This window comes from Colobus angolensis, unplaced genomic scaffold (assembly GCF_000951035.1).
Source record: "Colobus angolensis palliatus isolate OR3802 unplaced genomic scaffold, Cang.pa_1.0 Scaffold10, whole genome shotgun sequence".
Lineage (NCBI taxonomy): Eukaryota > Metazoa > Chordata > Mammalia > Primates > Cercopithecidae > Colobus > Colobus angolensis.
The window spans coordinates 12,553,605-12,577,826 of NW_012110919.1; the positions used below are offsets into that span (position 1 = coordinate 12,553,605).

Sequence of the window (24,222 nt, forward strand, 5' to 3'; positions counted from 1 at the left end):
TCTTTCCTTTCTTCCTTCCTTCCTTCCTTCCTTCCTTCCTTCCTTCCTTCCTTTCTTCCTTCCTTCCTTCTTTCCTTTTTTTCTTTCAAGACAGTGTCTCACTCTGTTACCCAAGCTGGAGTGCGGTCGCATGATCACAGCACTGGAGCCTTGACCTCCTGGATCAAGTGATCCTCCCATCTCAGCCTCCTGAGTAGTTGGGTCTACAGGTGCATATCCCCATGCCTGGCTAATTTTTGTATTTTTTATAGAGATGGGGTTTCGCCATGTTGCCCAAGACTGGTCTCAAATTTCTGGGTTCAAGCAATCCTCTCACTTTGACCTCCCAAAGCTCTGAGATTACAGGCATGAGCCACTGAGCCTGGCTCTCACATGTTCTTGAAGTTTCTTGGCTTGAAATTGCAGCATGCTAAGCAATAAGGAAACAAAAATTAAAAAGCAAAACTTCCAGGAGCTCCCTATAAAGCTTAAGAATAAAAGAATGAAAAAATTATGTATGTTAATTTCCTGTCTAGAGTAGTTAGGACAGGCAGAGCCCTAATGGAAAAAGGAAATAAAGGATGGTATGGGGTATTCAAAGGCCTTGACAGCGGACAAAAGCTGGAGGCGAGGAAATGTTTATAAGAAACACTTGTGCTTTTCATGGATGCTTTGGATGTTCCATTAAAGCTTAGAAACTTAGTTTTGAGAGAGACCAAAAATTATGTGGTACAATTCACATCCAATGCTGGAATTATATTACTCTTAAATTTGTCAGGGTCAATGTAAGTATTATAAGCTTTGTTAATTCAACAGACATTCATTAAACAACTCTGAAGTTCAAGGGAGCTGATGGTGACACAAAGTTGAAAAAGTATAAGGTGTCAGGTAGCCAGGTAGTAGAGAATAAATGGTCATTTATTTATCCACTTAGCAAACATTTATTTCATACTCTGTGCACCAACACAATACCTTGAAAGATTAGTATTATTATCATCTCCACTTTGCAGATGAGGAAATTGGGTCTCAGAAAGGTTAACTAATTTCCGAGGTTGCACAATTATGGTGCCTGGCACATTCTAAGCATCTTTTATACATTACCTTATTTACTCTGCATAGCCACCACCCGTGAGGTAGGTACTTTTTAGCTTCATTTACATATACGGAAATGTCACACTGAAAGGGTAATTGACCCAACTAATAAATGGCAGAACCAGGATTACCTCCAGACAACCTGGTTCCAGCTTCTATGCTCTCAACCACCGTGTTCTATTGACATATTGTTAAGCCAGTTAGAGTCAAGTCAATGTATGAGGGTCATGTAATGAAGAACAATGCAAACAATAAATGGTCTATATAACTTGCATCAGTTCTTTCAGTTTCTTTGATTTTTCTCTTCACTCCTTATTGTCCAGTTAACTCCATTACCAAAAATAAATTGCAGAGAAGGAAAATGGCACAAAGATGTGGGGGTGATTTTGGCAACAGGTTGGGAAACTATTGCTTAGAGTGGGGGCTTCTACCCTCAGTTAACTGCAGGGTTCTAATTCTCTGAAATGTACACATTTTAGTGTGGATGAACTTCTTTGCCTCTTTCTGGCAGAAGTTCTACAGCTTTCTTAGATTTCCCTGAGGGATCTGTGACCCATAAAAGGCTTAAAGAAAAAAAAAAAAAAGGACCAATTACTGAAAGCCAATGGAACATTAGGCACGTCAATATTTTATTATAAAAAAAATCTATAAATGCTATGGAGGCATTAAAATATTTAGAACAACCCTGTGGTGACACAGAAAATGTTGATGCTATAATGCCAACAACAGTTTGAAAGTGTTCTGTCCACTTTCTCAACTCTGATTACCTCCTCAATCCATGCATATTTCGCTCCTTTCTTCCAACTAGACTGTACTTATCAAGGTCACCAGTGACCTTCACCTTGTCAGATCCAGCAACCACTTCTCTATCCTCGAACTTGTAGTATAGTTGGACACCAGCTCTGTTTCTATGCCATAACTAGTCTGTTTCTACCTTACTGGCTCTCTTTCCCAGTCACAAATGCCTCACACTTGAGGTATTTAGGTATATTTAAGTCACATCTGCAGCCCAGACTGCTACAGTGAGCTCTGTACAACAATGTATCCAATTGTCTACTTACCATCACTCCTTGACTAAAATGTAAGCATCTCAGACTAACTATTTCCAGTCTGGGTGTAGTGGCTCACCCCTGTAATCCCAGCACTTTGAGACGCCAAGGTAAGAGGACTGCTTGAGTCCAGAAGTTTGATACCAGCCTGGGCAATGTAGCAAGATCCCATCTCTACAAATAATAATAATGATAATAAAAGAGCCAGGTGTGGTGGCACATGCCTGTAGTCCTAACTACTTGGGAGACTGAGGTGGGAGGCTCACTTTAGCCCAGGAATTGGAGGCTGTGAATACTTTCAAATAATTATTAATACTATTATTGCCTTTCTTGTTTGGCTCCCAGAACAGTACCTGGTCCACAGAGGACTCTCAAGAAATAGCTGTTGAATGAATGAATGAATGAATGTAAAATGGGGGAATAATTATATTTTAAAATTATTTTTTAAAATTGTACATATATATATATAACTGTACAATTATGCTTAACAATATGCTATGCGTAGACATTAAAGGCGTGGGAAAAACACCAAACATTAACAGTGGTTGTGCATGAAGTTAAAAGATTTTTCTTCAAAACTCCTTCTCTATTTTTCAATTTTATTTACAGCATAGTGGTTAAGAATACCAAAATTTAGAGTCTGAGTGAAGGCTGCCAGTTATCAGCTGCACAACCTTGGTTTCTTCTTGCGTCAAATTGGCTTAAAAACATACACAGTACCTGCCGGTTAATGGTGGCTCACACCCGTAATCCCAGCACTTTGGGAAGCTGAGGCGGGCGGATTGCCTCAGCTCAGGAGTTCGCGACCAGCCTGGGCAACAAGGTGAAACCCCGTCTCTACTAAAATACAGAAAAATTAGCCGGGCGTGACGGCGTGCGCCTGTAGTCCCAGTTACTTGAGAGGCTGAGGCAGGAGAACTGCTTGAACTAGGAAGGCGGAGATTGCAGTGAGCCGAGATCGCGCCACTGCACTCCATCCAGCCTGGGTGACAGAGTGAGAGTCTGTCTCAAAAAAAAGAAAAAATCTCTCTCTCTCTCTCTATAGAGAGAGATAGATATAGATATATAGATAGATGCAGTACCTCCTTTGTATTAACATCCCTAATAATCTTTACTGTGAAATTATAGATAACAGGATCTTTGCACGGTGCAGGGTACATAGTGAGGGACAGTAATGATGATGGGACAGTTGATAATGATGACAGGTATGCTTTATTTTATAATGAAGATACATTTATCTTCTAAACCTTTACCAATGGGAGTGAAAAGAACACCTCACCCAAACGCTCGCCTTTATGTGCGCAGCCCCGCCTCCTGTAGGCCCCTGCCAAAGGGTGCGCCTGCTCCGTTCTTTTTTCCGTCCACGTGACCCACTCAGGCTCCTCCTTGTCTCCAACATGGCGGCGCCCAGGGGCTCAAGTCGCACGTGAGAAAGTCTGGGCATTTGGGAATCGGAGAGTACCGCCTGTGAGCCTCTTTCCCCTCCTTACTGTCGGTTGCATCCCTTCGACCCTCCCGAGGCCGTCACGGGCCACTGCCCCTCTACAGCCATGAAGACAAAGCCCGTTTCCCACAAGACCGAGAACACCTACCGGGTGAGCGCGGGAGCTTGGGCGGGGAGCCGCGGGTCTCCGCTGCTTGCGTCGTGAGACAGGCTCTGAGCAAGACTCCGGGGGCCTCAGCCTTCTGGGCCGAGTGTGTCACTTGCCCGGAGGCTCCGGCGAAAGAGGGAGACTCTGGATGTAGTAAACATGGGTTGGGGGAGGAAAGAAGTCTGGACAGCAAGTTTCACCCATATTTTATGGTGTCTGGCCAGTCCTGGGAATTTCTTGTGGTCCAGAATTAAATTCACTACTCCAGGAGATTGCTTAGGACCGATTCTCCCCTGGTCTTTTATCTTTAAAGACCGAATTGGGCGAGCTGGCTGGCAGTGAGTGATTCCCAGCTAAGGGCAACTATACAGCACTTTCTCTGTTGGCCCCTTGATCGATTGCTTCCAGGTCTTCGTTAGGATACAATCACAGGTCTGTATATGTTTAAAAACACTTTTGTTGCAGCGACTTTGCTAGGTCCCTATGCTTATGAGAGGGTATGAAACCTAACAGATCTAGCGAGACTAATTGCCAGCATCCACCTAGGCTCACCAGTCTAGCAGTGGAAATTTTATTTGAAATGACATAGCTGAGAGAAATTTTGCAAACAAATAGAAGTATTCATTATCTTTGAATGGTGCAGTACATTTGTTTACGGCCCTATGTTTTTCAGTTTATTTTTCCACTTATCCTTTATGATTAGAGATGCCTACATGCAGCATTCAAATAGATATTAAAGATCTGATAAATATTAAATAATTATGTATTTTAAATATACTTTCCCTTCCAGTTTCTTACATTTGCTGAACGACTGGGGAATGTGAATATTGATATTATTCACCGGATTGATAGAACTGCAAGCTATGAGGAGGTAAGAGAATGTGATACTAGCCAATCTTCCAAGTATTCATGGTGTTTTAGTTTCTTCTGTTAGTAGAAGTGAATTGTTTTTCAAGGTATTCCTTTTTGGACATGAAATGCATTAGACCTGTGCTGTTTCATACAGTAGCCACACATGACAAATTGGATTTAAAGTAAGTTCAAAATGTGAGTGCTCAAATGTGGCTAGTTGCTAACATATTGAATAAACAGAGAAATGGAACATTTTCATCTTTGCAGAAAGTTCTGTTGGGTGAAGCTCTGTTAGACAAGTGACTTGACTTTCAACTGACTTTTGTGATTCTAGCCTCTCCCTTGCCCATATGCATTCCAAGCACTGCTGCAGATCCATATTCCTGAAGCTGTGACTTTAAAGTGATTTTGAGCAAGCCCTTTTCCCGGGACTTAATTTTCTCCTTTATAAAAAAAAAGGGGCTAGACTACATAGTATTTTCCAGTTCTAACCGTACTCTGACTCTGTCATCCCTTTATTTTATTTTTATTTATTTATTTATTTTTATTTTTATTTTTTTTTTCTGAGACAGAGTCTCGCTCTGTCTCCAGGTTGGAGTGCAGTGGTGTGATCTTGGCTCACTGCATTCTCTGCCTCACAGGTTCAAGCGATTTTCCTGCCTCAACCTCCTGAGTAGCTGGGATTACACGTGCGCACCACCACACCCAGCTAATTTTTGCATTTTTAGTAGAGAGTAGAGACGGGGTTTCACCATGTTGGCCAGGATGGTCTCAATCTCCTGACCACGTGATCTGCTCGCCTCGGCCTCCCAAAGTGCTGGGATGACAGGTGTGAGCCACCACGCCCAGCCTTGTCATCCTTTTATGCAGAAGTCTTTTTCTGCATCATGTCATTATTCTTCCTAGCCTTCTAAGGTCCTGTGTAACATGCCTATGCCTTGGAGATCCAATCTCAGTTCTTACTGTTCTTCACTTTACTATAATCAGACTCCACTCACTGTGTCTTTGAATGCATTATCTCCACCATGTAAATTCAATGTGTTAAATGATGTTGTCTAGGTGAGCACATTGTGCTTTGGGAACTCATAGTAAAGGGAACCTAACCTACATTCTTTAGGGGTGTCAAAAAAGGTGGTCTAGATGAGGTGACACCTGAATTGAATCTTGTTTGTATAGGTTTTAGCATGGTAAAGAGGACAGGAAAGGCTCTTCCAGGCTGAGGGAGAAGCCTATATAAAGGAACAGAAGCTAGAGAATACATGTCACATTCAAGAAACTGCAAAGCAGTCCAGTGTGGTTATAGGTGTGTATAGGGTGTTTTTTTGTATTCATGGTGACTGGGATGGGGCAAGGAGGCAGCTGGTGAGATAGAGCTGGAGAGGTAGGCAAGGATCATAAAGGGCTTCATATGTCAAGCTAAGTTGGAGTTTTATCCTGAAGCTATAGGGACTTAGAGTTCTAGGACTGTAAGCAGGGGAATGAATGACATGATCAGGTTTAAATTTTCAATCTCTCTGACTTTAGTGTGGAGAAAAGAGCAGGACTGCAGTCCTGCATCATGTCATGATTCCTCTGCTAGCCTTTTGAGGTCCTGTGTAACATGCCTTTAACTTGGAGATCCAATCTCAGTTGTCCAGTTGTGAAGATTTGACTCTCATCTAAGTAAGAAATGATTATGCTAGCAGCAATCAAGATAGAGAGAAGAGAAGGATTCCAGAGATATTGAGGAAGTAGAATGAGTGGATAGGACTTGTGACCTACTGGGTTTGCAGCAAGGAAGACAATGAGGTTAAGGCTGAATGGCTGAGGATGTTACTCATCAAGATATATTTATAGGTAAAGGAGCATAAGGTTGTAAAGATAAGATAATTAGTTCCATTTGGGACTTGAGTTTGAAATACCTGTGGCCATCCAAATGATAGTGTCCAAAAGATGTTTGTATATATGGATGTGGAGTATAGGTGACTTCAGAGGTGAAATTACAGATTTGGCATTTAGAATATGATTAATAGTTTAAGCCGCAGGAGAAGTTGAAAATATCAAGAGGTAGAGTGTTAAGGAGGCAGAGAAGACAGCCTGAAATTAGAATTCTGGACTGGATAGTCCAGAATGGCCTCTGTCACGTGTCTGACAGTTGGCTGTGGCTTGTTGATCTTGGTTCTTTTCTTTTCATGGCCTCCTATTCCTTGATGAGCTACACTAGGCTTCTTTTCATGGTGGCAGAATCTTTTCAATAGAGTGAAGGCAGAAGCTGTCAAGGCCTCATAAAGTTTTGCTTTGGTCATCACAGAGTCACTTTCATTGCATGTTATTAGTCAAAGCGAGTCAGGAGGCCAGGCCAGATTCAAAGGGTGAGGAAATAGACTCCATCTCTTGGTGAAAGGAGCTCCAGAGTTACCTTGCAAAAGGACGCAACATGGTCTCTCACACATAGCTGACATGTGCCAGGTCTGTGCTAGGCTAGAAATATGTTCTGCATTTAAGTTTTAAACTGTGTTGCATATTTCCTTCTGCCTTAAAGGACATGAAAATGCCTTAAAGGGCATGAAAACAACAACAAAAAATTTCTTTTATTTTTACTTTTGAAAAATAGAGATAGAATCTTGTGTTGTTGCCTAGGCTAGTCTCAAATTCCTGGGCTCAAATGCTCTTCCTGCCTCAGCCTCTCAGTGTTGGGATTACAGGCATGAGCCATCGTCCCCATCCTAAAACAAAACTTAATGGGATTCTCTTTCTTTTCTGCCTTTTTTTTTTTTTTATTATTTTTAGTTTCTAATTTTTGTGGTTACATAGTATCTATTCTGCCTAACTATTGATTTTAAAGATTTCCAAAGAGCAGTTTAAGGATTTTTTTTTTTTTGAGATTGTAGATTTGGCATGCTGTTTGCATATGTGCTTATGTGTCTATTTTTTTCTTTCTCTGTATAAACACATATTTTTATTTTTATTTCAACTTTAGATACAGGGGGTACTTGTGCAGGTTTGTTACATGGGAATATTGTGTGATGCTGAGGTTTGGAGTATGGATCCTGTCACTCAGGTAGTGAGCAAGTACCCAACAAGCAGTTTTTTTTAACCTATCCCCACTTACTCCACCCTCTAGTAAATCCACAGTGTCCATTGTTCTTATATTTATGTCTATGTGTACTCAATATTTAGCTCCTACTTATAAATGAGAACATGCAGTATTTGGTTTTCTGTTCCTATGTTAATTTGCTTAGTATTATGGACTCCAGCTGTATCCATGTTGCTGCAAAGGACATGATTTCATTCTTTTTTATGGCATATAGTATTCCATGGTGTATATGTACTTTATTTTCTTTATACAATATACTATTGATGGACACGTGGGCCAATTCAATGTCTCTGCTATTGTGGATAGTGCAGAGATGAACATACGGGTGCATGTATCTTTTTGGTAGAATGATTTTTTTGGGGGGTATGCATTTATTTGTACATCTATACACACACATACATACATACATGTATACATACATGTCATACATGTATGATAATTTATTGGCTTTACCTTTCGAAGTACAAACTAATTGATACCATGTTAACAAGTTAAGTAACAGTGGTAAACTTATGAAAAGCCCGTTATCTCACTCCTCCCACCCCTAATTCCCAAGGAAGCCAACACTGACAGTTCAGTATAGTATTCTTCCATACTGTCCTCTTGTGTTCGTATGTGCAAACATTTACAGAGGGTTTTTTTGTTTTTGTTTTTTAAGGAAAATTGAATCCTACCATACCCTCTCACTGCATAACTTGCTTTTATCGTTTTTGGGGCATATCATCAGTGTGGTTCTAGTTCAATAGAGATATAACTCTTTTTAGTAGCCACATAATTCATCTGCGTATATATAGACCACAGGATATTCCAACCATTTTCCTATCGTCGGATATTTTAGGCTGTGTAATGTTTCCCCACACTGTAGTTAAGCTGAATAAACATCTTTTACTTCTAGGCTTGCAAACTTTATAAGAACTACCTGGGTCAAAGAGTATAACTCTGTTGAATTTTAATAGGAATGCCATATTACTTCTTTATAAGGTAGTAATTCATATTTCTAAAAGCAGAATGAAGAAACTGTAAAGAACTAACACCTTATTCTTTGCCTAAAATTATAAAAAAACACAGAAAATAATTTTCCCTTAGTGGACAATATATATAGGCTACAGAAAATTATTTGCTGCAACCAAATCAACAAAACAGTATTTTATAAGTGACCTATTGATAACTTCTGATTGCTTTTTAAAGTGTGTTACTTAATGGAATTTTAAAAAAGTAAAAGGAGTTTTTAAACTCTTCAGTATCATTGTCTTAAGATATTAATGTATCATTATTCTATTTACCTTGATCATTGCTTTCTTAGAGTTGATTAATGGACTGCTTTAATCTTGACAGGAGGTTGAAACCTACTTTTTTGAGGGTCTGCTGAAATGGAGAGAATTAAACCTCACGGAGCACTTTGGTATTTTCTATTTTGTTTCTATTTTATTCACCCATAGTTTGCACTTTATATGTTGCTTACAGCTGAATAGTGGTGTGATAGAAAAGAACATATTTTTTTTCCCCCACTCAGGAAAATTTTACAAAGAAGTTATTGACAAATGCCAATCATTCAATCAGTTGGTCTATCATCAAAACGAGATAGTTCAGAGTTTGAAGACTCACCTGCAAGTTAAGAACAGTTTTGCCTATCAGCCCCTTTTGGAGTAAGTAGCATCTTGAGAGAAAGCTCATAACTCTACTTGTCTGATTTTTCAGATTGTGTTTCAAAGCTACATATGCCTCAGATCAGGTGTTCATAATTTAGAAACAAGAAGGATATTCCTTTTCTGTTAGGAATGGGTGCATTACCATAAAGTAGAATCTTGGGGTATAATTTTGCGTTTGTTATATACTAAAATATTCCCATTTTTCTTTGACATTATAGGAACAGTTGGCTACAACTTGTGATGGAATGTAACTTCTTGCCTGATTTCTTTGCTGAAGTCTTAAGATTTAAAGAGTTTTATAAATTTTCAGACTTGAATTAGAATTATTTTTATCTAATTAATCCTGTGATCATAGGCCACTTAGTATCGTTAAGTAGATTTGCAGCCTTTTAAAAAAAAATCCACATAATCAGTTTCTTCTTTTTTTAATCCAGTTTGGTTGTACTGTTGGCACGAGATCTGCAGATGGATTTCTACCCACACTTTCCAGAGTTTTTTTTGACTATCACCTCGATCCTGGAGACTCAGGACACAGAGTTGTTAGAATGGGCTTTCACCTCGTTGTCATATCTTTATAAGTACCTGTGGAGACTGATGGTGAAGGACATGCCCAATATATACAGGTAACCCCTTTCTCTCTCTAGTATGTTTTTTAATTGCCTGCTTCTTTTTCTCTGGCTTCTCTCTGACTCCAAACCACTTTGCCAGCTCAGTGCCTAATTGTTTCCATGTACAAAGTTGATGCTGCAGCCAAAGTGGTCCACAATCTAGGCTGCCATTCTGAGTTGCCATAACCATCTCTCCTCTCCAGCTACTGAAAATTTACCCACCTGTGAAGGCCTGACTTGGTACCTACAGCCTCCACAAACAGGCACCTTCGCCAGAAGTATTAGTAAAACTTTATACTCTCTATCCTCTTGGCATTTTTTAACCACCTATGTCACACAACTTTTACCAGAATTGTTTGGTTATAATGTATTGCCATCCTCTCTATACCTGGTTTAATCAAGGTTTAAGACAGGTTAAGAACCCTTTTTAAACATTGACATTTCCCCAGCCACTAATACTTACTAAGCTGAAAGAGACACTCCGTATTTGTGAGTAAATGTCGACAAGGAAAGAGAATGAATTTCGTAGTCGCCTTTTGTTTAAAGTAAGCAAAGATTGTCTTACTGTATGTTAAATCTGGGGTTTGGTGGGATTTTTCACTTGGTCTTCTGGTTGTTTTCATGTTCTGTAATTGCCACAGGAATGTTTAATATCAGTCATCAGCCTCTTACCCCCCAGTAAATGGTGTGTGTATGGTATGGGACAATAGACTTTGTTTTATGCCACCCCTTTCACTCAGCCCACCCTTCTCTTTTAGGAACTTTGAATGAAGAAAGAGAAAGAAATCTTTTTCCAACTTTTACTAGTTCCCTATGAAGCTTTTGGTAAAATATGTTAGAAACCAATATTATCTCATTAAACAACCAACAAGTTGTTTAATCAATTTGGGGAATAATTGATTTAGTTTTGTGATTTCAGCTGTCATAAAAGCTGCCACTTTTATGTCTGCTAAGTCAGGCTCTTCAATTCTAAATTTATTTGCTTTTGGTATGACAACTTCAGTAGCTTGGCTGTTTTCACTTGCATATTACTGAAACTGAACTCAACACTTACTGTTAAATCAACTCCTCTTATCTGTACATTCATTCATGTGTTCTGTAAATAGGTATTAAGTGTCTGCCATATGCCAGGCCCTGTTTGGTTGCCCATTTTCTATCATTAATGCTAACGTTCTTCCTGTCTCCGAGTTTTGGCATATCAGAGACATCACTGACCCAGTTGTCTTCAGAGGTGTCCACATCCTCTTGACTCTATCACTCACGCATTTGCTCAGTGAATGTTTATTGGACACTGTCTGTATGTCAGGCGCTTGAGATGCAGTCACAGGTAAAACAGATAAAAATCCCTCTTCTCACAAAGTTTACATTTTAGCAGGGGGAGAACATCTTGGGCACTTACCCAGCAAGAAGTTGTAGGTGGCCAAGCAGCCTGTATAAGGGCGAGAGTAGCTAAGCGATGTCAGAGAAGCAGTAGTAAGGGGCCAGATCATCCAGGGCCCTGTGGACCGCTGTAAGGTCTTCAGCTTCATTGCAGGGACTTCTGAAATGTCTACTGAGTTCATTCCTTGCCATTTCGCTCTCCTTCCAGTCTCTTTCATGCCTGTTAGCCCAAGCTTGTATGACTTGAGCAGCTTTCTGATTGAATTACCAGACTCTTTCCTCCTTTATTTTATCCTGTATATTGCTGCCAAATTAATCTTTCTGAAAATAGTCATTTCTCATTCAGCCAACATTTATTAATACCTGCTGTCAGCAAGGGACTATTAGGTATTGGGGTTATGGCAAAAATTGGAGAGATATATTCCATACCCTTCTATCATTAGGGAGACCAAATTTAACAATGTGATTACATATAAGTAATTATTTAGTTATGGATGCATGGCTGCTTGACCTTGAGCAAGTTGCTTATGCTTTCTGACTCACTTTCGTTATCTGTAGAATGGGGGGATTATAATAGTGCCCATCCCATAGAGTTATGGTGCTGACTAAATGGAGTAACACAGAGTAAGTGCTTACATAGATGTAAGCTAGACCTGTCTACCTGACCAACTTTATCCACAGCTGCCCTCCTCTGCTGTATCATATTTTCTCTTTTAGATGGACCAGCCTCCTTGTCATAACCATGATCATTTCCACCTGCCCCATTTTAACTCTTGCTTTTATGGACTGCACCTAATTCTTCTTTCATTCAGAGCTCATTACAAATTGCACCTTTTCATGGAGTCTTGTTCGTAAAACCGGTACCGCCAGTCCCAGGACTCTTAATGTCTATGGTCAAGTCTTCCTTTCAAAATGTGGGTGTCTCCATAAATGAATGAGATTTTAAATTTGTTTGATACCTGATACCTGCTGTGTATTCCTTGCATACTTAGCACATTGTTGCCCATATTGTTGACATGTAGTATGTACTTATTAAAATTATATGATTAATGAAACATATCTTATTTTTTTCATGTATAGCATGTACAGCACACTCCTGGCTCATAAAAAACTACATATAAGAAATTTTGCTGCTGAAAGTTTTACTTTTTTGATGAGAAAGGTTAGTCTGATACTTTATGTTTGTTGCTAATCATCAAGAATCTGATGAATAGGCCAGGCTCACGCCTGTAATCTCAACAGTTTGGGAGGCCGAGGTGGATGGATCACCTGAGGTCAGGAGTTCGAGATCAGCCTGACCAACATGGCTAAACCCCATCTCTACTAAAAATGCAAAAATTAGCTGGTCATGGTGGCGTGCATCTGTACTCCCAGCTACTCGGGAGGCTGAGACATGAGAATTGCTTGAGCCCAGGAGGTGGAAGTTGCAGTGACCGAGATCACACCATTGCACTCCAGCCTGGGTGACAGAGCAAGACTCCATATCTCACACACACACACACACACACACACACAAATAGTAATAATAATCTGATGAATGGAAGTAGATATCTTTTAAAAATGTGGTTACTGTGGGCTAATTTTATCTATGTATCTGTATATTACTTAACAGAAATCTGTTACTATTTTGAATTTATCTCACAGTAAGACTTATTTGTTGCTCACAAATTGATGTGATCTAATTTGGGTCACTATTGTTATTTAGGTTTGTGATAGCTTTCAGTGTGTCTATATTGAAAGTGCTGTCTAATTCAAGTCAGTAAATACATGAACTATGACATTAATAAGAACTTTTCTAATAGTTTCCTGGAAGTAACTGGTAGCATGGTGTCATTTGTGTTTGTATAAAATGTTCATAGTAAATTTTAGAGGGTTTTTGTAATAAAAACATTAAATTAAATTTATTTCATAAAATACAAATATTTTACTGTATACAATACAAAATACAAATTTATTTACTTTAAAAGATAGAATGTTGACTTCTGTAGTTTTTTGTAGTACATATCTTCCCATAATACCAATGAATTCACTCTTTTGTGTGACATTCCAAGTGGGAATATACTATTAGAGTAGTTTGAAATCATTACAAATGTCTGTTCCCTTCACAATTTTTTCCTAAGTATATTTAAATAAGAATATGTAGAATAGCAAATGAGAGTTCTTCATTTGGATATGTTTATGTTTGTGAATATAATTTTCCATTTCTACTTTACATTTTAGGTCTCTGATAAAAATGCACTTTTCAATTTAATGTTTCTTGATCTTGATAAACATCCAGAAAAAGTCGAAGGCGTTGGACAGTTGCTCTTTGAAATGTGCAAAGGAGTTAGAAATATGTTTCACTCCTGTACAGGCCAGGTACACAACGGGGAGGGGTGCTTAGAATCTATGTGGATGGATGAAACAGAAAGTAGAAAAGAATGAGGCAAATGATGTGGAGGGAGGACAACCTAGAATAGATAGAAAGCCCTGGATGGGGAGTGTTGGGTGTTCAGTAACAATGCTTACCCAATGTAGGCCTTGGACAGTGAGATATTACTTACAGAGTCATTGATGTCTTCTTTATTTTGGATGCTAGGGGGTAAGATAAATTGATTAATGGGCAAGGGCAGGTGGGGAGGGAACAGTTGTAATGATAAAATTCCCATCGTAGTTTAGAAGTTCCTTTTGGGACACATTATTAACCATCAAACTTGCCATATCCTTGACTATTACAGGCCTGATTTTTAGCTAATGTCATCACAATCGTGACTCACAGAGCAATACTTGAAAATAAGAGTTTATATATTAATGTTAATGACTTGTATTCCCACAGGCAGTGAAGCTAATTTTGCAGAAGCTAGGACCTGTCACTGAAACAGAAATTCAACTACCATGGATGTTAATTGGAGAAACACTCAAAAACATGGTCAAATCCACTGTATCCTACATCTCCAAGGAACATTTTAGTACACTTTTTGAATGTTTGCAAGTGAGTTCTAATCTTTAAGGATGGGTTTTTGATAAGGAGTCTAAGAATTTACCCTTTCTGCTCTCAGTTTTGCAAAGCACTCCTAGAAGTTATATTTTATAATTGTTTTATTTATACTTCTCTACACATACTAAAATTTTCCTTCCCTCTGCCCTCGTGCTATTTTTTATTTGATATGGTATGTTGAAATGCAGTAGAAGGCTCTGGAGCCAGACTGCCTATTTGAATCTTGACCCTTCCACTTACTGCTAGTGTGACCTGGGAAAATTATTTGAAATCTCGATTCCCCCGTCTCTTCATCTAATAAATGGGGGTAATAATATTCTCTCCCTCGGTATTGCTGTGAGGATGATGAGCGAATACTTGTAAAGAACGTAGAACGGGCCAGGCACAGTGGCTCAAGCCTGTAATCCCAGCACTTTGGGAGGCCAGGGTGGGTGGATCACCTGAGGTCGGGAGTTTGAGACTAGCCTGACCAACATGGAGAAATCCTGTCTCTAATAAAACTGCAAAATGGCACATACCTATAGTCCCAGCTACTTGGGAGGCTGAGGCAGGAGAATCGCTTGAACCCGGAAGGCAGAGGTTGCGGTGAGCCAAAATTGCGCCATTGCACTCCAGTCTGGGCAACAGGAGCAAAACTCCATCTCAAAATAAATAAATAAATAGATAAATAAATAAATAAATAAATAAACAAACACTTAGAACAGTGCACTCAGTCAATGTTAGCTGTTACCATTAGTGACTTCTGGTAAATGTGGCTTTTTCTTCCAAAGCAAAAGAATGGGAAAAGTTGAACTGTCACACAGTTTTTATTATTGTATTAACAGTTGAGTTTGATACTTTATAGTTACTCTCTGTGTTAAATTCTTTGCAGGAATCACTCTTGGATCTACATACAAAAGTAACAAAAACTAACTGTTGTGAAAGTTCTGAACAGATTAAAAGGTTGTTGGAAACATACCTTATACTTGTAAAACATGGAAGTGGAACAAAGATAACCACGCCTACTGATGTCTGTAAGGTGAGTTCCCAACTTAATATTCTCGAGAGTCTGTTTTTTAAAAGTTGATTACTGAGTATACATTGTTTTATCTTTTTGCAGGTGTTATCTCAAACACTGCAAGTAGCCAGTCTCTCCACATCTTGCTGCAAGACCCTCTTGGATGTAATTTCTGCTTTGATCCTGGGTGAAAATGTTTCCTTGCCGGAGACCCTCATCAAAGAAGCCATAGAAAAAGTAATTTACTTCAACAAATATTAATTGAGCAGTTAATAATATGTTTAGCATTGAGTAAACCTTCTGAGGGATACAAGTGAAGTGTGACAAAGGCTCTGCCCTCAAGGAATTTATAATCTTGTTAAGGAGATGGGAATTGCATGTAGTAATGTAAATAAGCAAAATGTGGCAAAAGCTAAATCTATACATATTCTGCAAACATGTAGAGCTTACTGTGTGCTGGGTATGAGCTGGGTAATCCAGGATGAACAGTGATGCCTGTAGGTTTTGATAGTTGTTGGAGAAATGGAGCCTGGAACCGAGTAGTTATAGTCTAGCCAATGTGTCTATTAGAGATATATTGAATTTTAACTATTACTTCTGCCTGGGGTTGAGGAGCAGAGAAAACTTCTCAAAGGACCTGTGTTTGGGGTAGTCCTTGAAGGTTGGAAAGCAGTCTGCCAGTCAGAAGCGGGGTTAAAAATACTAGGAGAGGGAACAGGAAAGACGTGTTCATAAATGTTTGCAGTCTGGGCACATGGACACATGATATGACATGATATCAGCAAAGCTCTGGCTTGGCTTTGAAAAGTTAGGTTGGGATTTATCCTGCATTAGTGGAGGACCCTGAAAGAATTCCAAGCAGGGATATGATTTGATGAGATTTGCGTTTTAGTGAATTTGGAAGTGGGATTGAAAATAGAAAGATTGGTGAAGTTCTTTCTAGCTTAATGGAGCATAGCAGTACACTTTGAGGGAAGATATACAATCATGCTTCATAACTCACTGTAGCTGGGTAAGAGTTGAGCAGCCTTTAGGCAGAGCCCTGTGTAATCAGCAGAAGCCCTTTGCATCTGTGGAAGCGCCTTTGGAGAAGGCTGGGCAATTGGACAGAGCACTGAGTGAAGTGTGCCTGCCATTCCCTTCTATAGCTGCTTGCTGGAGGGGATGGGGAAGTACTCTCTGTGTGCTTACATTAATATTTTTTACCTTGGTCACAGATATTTGAGAGCAGATTTGAAAAACATTTAATTTTCAGTTTTTCTGAAGTCATGTTTGCCATGAAGCAGTTTGAGCAGGTAAGCAAGATACTGAATTCGGAGTATTTTTAAAAACAAATCTATCACGAAAAAATGATCAAATTTGAAATCCTGTTGTTTCTGTTTGTTTTTTGAGAGGAACAGGATAAGTGCTTGATGTTTTAGTCAATATGTTTTTTAAAGAAATTATATTCAATTCTAGATTACTTGTTTTTTGTAATAATCCTTTAGGTAGTTACAGAATCATATGGTAAAATTGAAAAAACAGTTTAAGAAACTTCTATGTGATTTTGAAGCATAGAAAATAGTTTGTGAAACAATTTGCACTGGCGGAAGTTTGCAAATTGATTTCATTGCTCCAAAATAAGGTAACTGAGTGTGGGAGAAAACGTTCTTATCTAAACCTGGATTTATTTTATTTTTTTCTCCCCCTTCTCATCAAACACTTGCCCCTCCTCCTAACTAGTAACCCTACAGTATACTTCATGGAAACATGTCTCTGTATCTGTCCTCTCAATATTCTTCCTTTTAGCCTTTGATAATATATATTCTCATTTGCCTAAAAAGAACACTTTTGTAGCTGTCCAAGATCTGTTTCTTTCAGCTCCATGAGAACACTTCAGCTTACTCTGTTTAACAACTGCGTTTTTCCTTTCTCGCCTGTTCCCTTTGGTCTTTTTTTTTTTTTAATCTTATTTTTATCCAAATACTACATGTATTTATGTAGTTTAGGAAGTCAGACCAGGTTAAACAGCAGTCATTTCTTTTCTGTTCCCATTTTGTTAGCAGCCATTGGATCTAATGATTTTTAGCTATTTTTTACTTTTCTTCTTTTTTTTTTTTTTTTTGAGACAGAGTCTCGCTCTGTCACTGGAGTGCAGTGGCGCAATCTCGGCTCACTGCAACCTCCGCCTCCCGGGTTCACGCCATTCTCCTGCCTCAGCCTCCCGAGTAGCTGGGACTACAGGCGCCCGCCACCACGCCCAGCTAATTTTTTGTATTTTTAGTGGAGACGGGGTTTCACCATGTTAGCCAAGATGGTCTCAGTCTCCTGACCTCGTGATCCGCCTGCCTTGGTCAGCTATTTTTTTCTTTTATTTACTTTATACTTTTAAATCATCTGAATATTCTGCTTTACCTTGGTTTGCCAGTTTTAGTTCTCATGTGTAGACTTCCTCGTATGGCAGATGGACTTTAGTTCCTTTATAACTCTCATGCTCCCAATAGAATTATATCACAAATCTTGGTTGAATCCATATTCAACACATACTTACATAAACAAAGAGTATTTTATGATTACATGACGTTTTTGTGTACATTCTCATTTTTCTTTCTTTTTTTTTTTTTTTTTTTTTTTTTTTTCTTTTTTTTTTTTTTTTTTTTTTGAGACAGAGTCTCGCTCTGTCACTGGAGTGCAGTGGCGCAATCTCGGCTCACTGCAACCTCCGCCTCCCGGGTTCACGCCATTCTCCTGCCTCAGCCTCCCAAGTAGCTGGGACTACAGGCGCCCGCCACCACGCCCAGCTAATTTTTTGTATTTTTAGTAGAGACGGGGTTTCACCATGTTGGCCAGGCTGGTCTCGAACTCTTGACCTCAGGTGATCTGCCTGCCTTGGCCTCCCAAAGTGTTGGGATTACAGGCATGAGCCACCATACCTGGTCTCATTTTTCTTAGAGTTTATAATAACCCTTTCTTTAAAAACTGGAAATTGTTTTCTTTGAATAGCTGGCCAGTGAGTCTGTCTTCCAGCAGCTTTGTAAATGTCCTTCACATGAGAAAACTGTCCGATAATTTAGCAGCTCAATTTTTCTTTTTCTTCTTTCTTGGAGACATTTCTTCTGGAGCAAGTCCAGTCTAAATGCATTGCTTTCTCTGCCCACTGCACAAATGTTGTACTGGGACTTCCTTTTGCTTCTCTCTCGTTTCCCGGGTTCTGTGTTTTTCTCTTGTTATAGTTTAGTCTCTAATTTTGACGGAATTTATTTTTCATAATTTCCTGGGGCTGGGGAGGGTTCATGGAGATAAAATAATGAGATTTAATACATCTGAAAATGTCTTTATTCTCTCCTCACACTGCATTATTGGTAGGCAGGCTATAGAATTCTAGATTCTAAGTCATCCTCCCTCAGAGTTTTTAAGACATGGCTGCACAGTCTTTAGCTTCCATTGTTCCTGTGTAGAGGTCTTAATGCCATTGTGATTCTTGATCCTTTGTTTTTTGTCCAGTTTTTTGAATTGTTACAATCTTCTCTTTATTATATCTGTTAATAAGTGTGATTTTTTTTTTTTTCTTAAATGTAGCTATTTCTACCAAGCTTTCTGTCATATATTGTGAATTGCTTCCTAATTGATGATGCTGTAGTCAAAGACGAAGCTCTGGCCATTCTGGCCAAGCTCATTCTGAACAAAGCGGCACCTCCCACTGCTGGCTCGATGGCAATTGAAAAGTACCCTCTGGCTTTCTCACCACAGATGGTGGGGTGAGTGCTAAGTTTTTTTATTCCTGGGATGATGATAAGATTACCCATTTAAATATAATGTATCAAGAATACTGTAAAAAAATGAAGATCTATATGTAACTGGAAGGATGTCCATGATAAGTTGTGTGAAAAAAGCAAGTTGTAGAGCTACACACATAGTATGTATAGTATGATCTCATTTGGCAAGGTAAAGCAAAATGTGTGTATGAACATAGAAAAACACGTGGAAGGACACACAAACCTGTTAACTTTGTTTACATCAGAAGGATGGTAAGGGAAAGATAGAGGTGACTTAATTTTTTAACCATTCATTGTAAAATTATTGTAGATTCACGTGCAGTTGCAAGAAATAGTACAGAGAGGTTTCATATACTCTTCACTCAGATTCCCCCATTAGTACATCCTGCATAAGCATACTGTAATATCACAACTGCAGAATTGACATTGGTGCAATCCATCAATCTTAATCAGATTTCATCAGTTGTATGTGCACTCATCTGAGTTTGTATACATATATAGATATATAGCTGTATGCAGTTTTATCACGTGTTGATTTATAACCATCACCAGAGTGAATATATGGAACTGTTTCCTCACCTTGAGGATTCCTCATGCTACTTTTTAATAACCACACTCCTGGCCAGGGGTAGTGGCTCACGCCTGTAACCTCAGCACTTTATGAGGCTGAGGCAGGTGGATCACGAGGTCAAGAGATTGAGACCATCCTGGCTAACATGGTGAAACCCCATCTCTACTAAAAATACAAAAACTTAACGGTGGCGGGCGCCTGTAGTACCAGCTACTCGGGAGGCTGAGGCAGGAGAATGGCGTGAACCCGGGAGACGGAGGTTGCAGTGAGCGAGATTGCGCCACTGCACTCCAGCTTGGGCGACAGAGCAAGACTCCGTCTAAAAAAAAAAAAAAAAAAATTATATACCTTTATATTGTTTTAGTTGTTAAGTGTCATGGATTAATTTCTTAATTTCATTCAAAATGACACCCTTTAGAAGTTAAAAACAAAACTTATTTACACACATGAGAAGATTCGCAGTATCATTTCTCAAATACTTAAGTGGGTATGCATCTAGAAATTGTAGCTTAGGAAACCAGTTCCCTTGTCATTCCTTTGTTTTTATAATGAATCTTCTTATTTATCTTGGAGTAGTTAGTCCTGTTGTTGAGTTTTTGGTTTGCTCTGAGGCAGAATTGATGGGCATTCCTTGAGTTTGTGCTGAATACTCGACTTTTAAACATCCATGAAGGTGGGAGTAACTGTCCCACAGTCCCACAGCAGAGTTAGATTTTGAGTTTGATTAGCTTGAGATTCTGGAGGAACCTATTTTGTTTTTTAAATGTTTTATTTATTATTATTATGATTTTGAGACCAGGTCTTGCTCTGTCGCCCAGGCCAGAGTGCAGTGGCACAATCACAGCTCACTGCAGCCTCGACCTCCAGGGCCCAAGCTGTCCTCTCACTTGAGCCTCCCAGGTAGCTGGAACCATAGGCACGCACCACCATGCTCAACTAATTTTTTAATTTTTGTAGAGACGAGGTCTCGCTATGTTGCCCAGGCTGGTCTCAAACTCCTGGACTCAAGTGATCCTCCTACCTTGGCCTTTCAAAGTGCTGGAGTTATAGGTTGAGCCGCTGTGTTTAGCAGACTCATCGTAACACCTACTTATATCTTCTGTCTACCTTACAAGTTGCTTCTCTATTAAAATATGCCAACAGAATCTTGTTGGTTTTTAAATGTATTGAGTTCTGATTCCTGAGGAATGGGTAGTGAGTAACTCCTATAGAATTATTCCTTTGAAACTTTTCTCGATTTGTCAATACCCAAGCCCATCTCCAGCAGGCAGATTCCTTGCACCTGCCAAAACTGGGTTCTGTGCAGGGAGAGTGAAGCTGCTTTGTTGTTTGGCTTCCATGAGGTGAAGCTAAGGTTCTAACTGAGACTGTGTGTCAGACTTTCTTACCTCGTCATCTCAGCCATCTCAGATCCTCCCAGGAAGGTGGCGTGTTAAAATAAATAAATAAATTTAGACATGCTAACTCATGGCAAGTACTCCCACTTCTGTGTTTCTTTCTCTGCAAAAATACCCCTCTGCTACCCCCCATGGAGATATGATATATGTGAATGGTCACCTTTGTTTTGATTCCTTCTGTGAAGATTTTAAAATCATAGTTTGAATGTTACTAGTAACACTCCATCAACCCATCTCACCAGTTTGCTGTGAGAAAAAATAAAGATAATAAATGTGAAAAGACCCTTTAGGAGATAAACTTACTGTCATTTGACAACTACTTAACAGTGTCAGGCACTGGACACTGGGGTGCAACAAAGAATAAGAAAAAAGTTCCTTCTTTGGGGGAGAGGAATGTGGTGAGGCAGGTAAGCAAATAAGCGAGATGATTTCAGATCGTGATAAAAGAAGACAAAGCAGTATTGAGAGGGAGAGTGAATGCAGAGGGGTCACCATTCCTTTCCAGGGGACGTTTGGTCCAATTTTAAGCTGGGAAGGATCCAGCCTTGCAAAGATCTCGGTGAGAGACTCTCCAGACAGAAGGAAAAGTTAACTGCAGAGACTCTGGGACAGAAATAAGCTCAGCACGTTTGAAGTACAGAAAGAAAACCTCTGTGGGTAAAGAGCAAGGAGGAGAGTGGGATGAGAGGAGATGGAGGTGGGTGAGGGTCAGATCACAGAGGGCCTTAAAGGATGACCTAAGGAGTATGGACTTCATTGGTGGAGCGAAACGGGAATGACATGGCAACTAATGACTCACTTTTGTTTTTTAAAGCATCTCAGTATTTTGTAAGATTTTTTTCAGATTGTTGAGTCATGATTATTACTAAAAAGACTATATATATCAATATGTGGTGACTTTAAGGAATTGATAATTAAATTAACTTAATTATCTATCATGATTTCCAAACACTAAACATTCTGGTAAGTATGAAACAAAAGAGAATGTAGCTTTTTGGTGAATTTTTTTTCTTTTCTTTTTTTTTTTTTCCTTCCTGCCCTTACCTGACTGTTTTTTGGTGAATTTTAATGATAAAAAGGGCACAAGAGTAAAAACCTGATATTCCACTTCTATTGCATAACAAGCTAACCAAACTGGAGTTGGAGGATAAATTGTAAAACAAATCATTTAACTTATGATTTCTGTGATTTTTCGCTTGATTAGATTTTTGTCTTTCAAATAGGACCGAGGTATAGCACACTGGCAAAAATAAAAAGAGGCTAACAAGAATAGTACCAGTGTCACAGATACTCAAAACAGAATGTCATGTCGGAAAATGTCATTGAGCAACTGTGTATCTGGTCAAAGCAGCAGGAGAAAATTACTTATATGTCATAATCATGTTAGTGGTATTCGTCAACTTCATCACAGTAACTTTGTAACATCATTCTACATTTGTGGAAAGTAGTAAAATTCATGTCAAAAAGGAAAGGGAGAATGGACGAAGTCAGTTCATTCCAGTGAATTGCCAATCAAAAACATGCCCGGGAGCACAGAATTGAGAAATCATACTTAAAACTAGAAGAAACTTGGTTTCAGTTATAAAGCAAATTAAAATAGAAGTGAAAGGAAGTAGAGCCAATGGAGCTGAAAAAGCCTCTTACTGAAAACTCAGTAAATGACTCACATTTGTTTAGCTCAACCACCACCACCAGTTCCTTCCTTCTGATGTTCCACAATGGTAAGAATCCAATTTTATTTCAGACTTCAGAGGGCAAGAGCGATTACATTCTCTGTTATTTTAAACATATGTATTTTTTTAATCCTTCAGATCCTATATGAAGCAGAAGAAGACTAGATCCAAGAGAAGAAACAAACAGTTTCCAGTATTGGACCATCTTTTATCTATAATTAAGTTACCCCCAAATAAAGATACTATTTACCTTTCACAATCTTGGGCAGCCCTGGTGGTGTTGCCTCATATTAGGTAAGAAAATAAGCTATGTTTAATTTTGAAAGAGATGACATACTGATTAAAATATGTTAGCCATTCCTTGCTGTTCTGTGAAACAAACGACTGAACGCCAGTTTGAACTTTTCCCTTTTTCTCCCACTTGGACAGACCTCTTGAGAAAGAGAAGGTGATACCACTTGTCACCTGCTTCATAGAGGCACTCTTCATGACTATTGATAAAGGGAGCTTTGGGAAAGGTCAGTTCAATCATCATTTGTTCTCTTCTCTTCTTTTCTGGCACACTCAAAGTAATTGTAAACACATGGGCTATTAGAGAATAATACTTACATTGTGTTCTGGCATAACCCCCGGATGATAAATCTGGAAGAAACCAGGATATGATGGGTGTGTCTCACTTTTACCACATAATGTGGTGACTGGGTCACGGTGGCTTGAGCATGAGGAAGGGGACATATCAAAAGGATGCCATGGCTTTGAAGGCCATTTGTTTTAGAGCTCCATACCAGGTCCTATTTCTCATCTCCCACGTACATCTGACTCCTAGTATGCACCTTATGTTCCAAGCAAATCCATTTACTTACCCTGAGAAAGACACATTCTTTTACAACTGTGTGGCTGCCTCTGCCCATGTGTTTCTTCCACATGGAGACCTTTCTAGGTCTTTGTCATTCAGTGAACTCTTGCTTATCTTTCAAAACTCGGCTCAGGCACAACACCTCTAGGAAAGCCTTTATAACTCTTCAGGCAGAATTAGACTACCCTGCCCAAAATACCATTTCCTATTGGATACTTATATGGCTCCCCCACTAGCCTGCAAACAGCAAATCAAAAGCAATTATTTAATATTTTGTTTTATTCTAATGCAGAATTTTTAAAAAATCACGTGTATATAGTGGTCATTCATTCACTTAAATATTAATATTAATGTGCTACATTCTGTGTTAGATACTAAGCAGACGTATTAGAGAATAAAGTAGACTCACCACATGTCAAGTGCTCTGTAGCCATATGTGACTGGTGGCTACTGTACTGGATTGTGGCGACATATTAGGACAAGTATTTTTACCATTGTAGAAAATTCTGTTGTACAGCACTGATCTAGAGCTTAGAGCAGAGACTGGTAAAATCTTTTTGTAAAGGACCAGACAGTAAATGTTTTAGGTCTTATGGGCCACATTCAGTCTTGGTGGCATATATATATTTTTTTAATATAAGGCACAGTCTGATGAAAAGGCATTGATTGCCAAGTTGCACCAACATAATGTCTCTCTTCAACTTAGTGAGGCTACTGCT

The 24,222-nt window shown here is 39.1% G+C and overlaps 1 protein-coding gene across 1 annotated transcript in view; it reads left to right on the plus strand.

Moving 5' to 3' along the window:
* The first annotated feature begins 3,496 nt into the window (after window positions 1-3,496).
* Window positions 3,497-24,222, plus strand: part of UTP20 (UTP20, small subunit (SSU) processome component, homolog (yeast)) — a 109,965-nt gene continuing 89,239 nt past the window's right edge. The window contains exons 1-14 of the mRNA XM_011936931.1: window positions 3,497-3,715; window positions 4,503-4,583; window positions 8,976-9,042; window positions 9,154-9,286; window positions 9,724-9,912; window positions 12,358-12,439; window positions 13,498-13,635; window positions 14,093-14,248; window positions 15,126-15,272; window positions 15,354-15,488; window positions 16,469-16,546; window positions 18,810-18,988; window positions 22,786-22,941; window positions 23,077-23,165. Coding sequence (XP_011792321.1) covers window positions 3,671-3,715; window positions 4,503-4,583; window positions 8,976-9,042; window positions 9,154-9,286; window positions 9,724-9,912; window positions 12,358-12,439; window positions 13,498-13,635; window positions 14,093-14,248; window positions 15,126-15,272; window positions 15,354-15,488; window positions 16,469-16,546; window positions 18,810-18,988; window positions 22,786-22,941; window positions 23,077-23,165 — 1,675 coding nt within the window. The 5' untranslated portion in view covers window positions 3,497-3,670. The remainder of the gene's footprint in view (window positions 3,716-4,502; window positions 4,584-8,975; window positions 9,043-9,153; window positions 9,287-9,723; window positions 9,913-12,357; window positions 12,440-13,497; window positions 13,636-14,092; window positions 14,249-15,125; window positions 15,273-15,353; window positions 15,489-16,468; window positions 16,547-18,809; window positions 18,989-22,785; window positions 22,942-23,076; window positions 23,166-24,222) is intronic.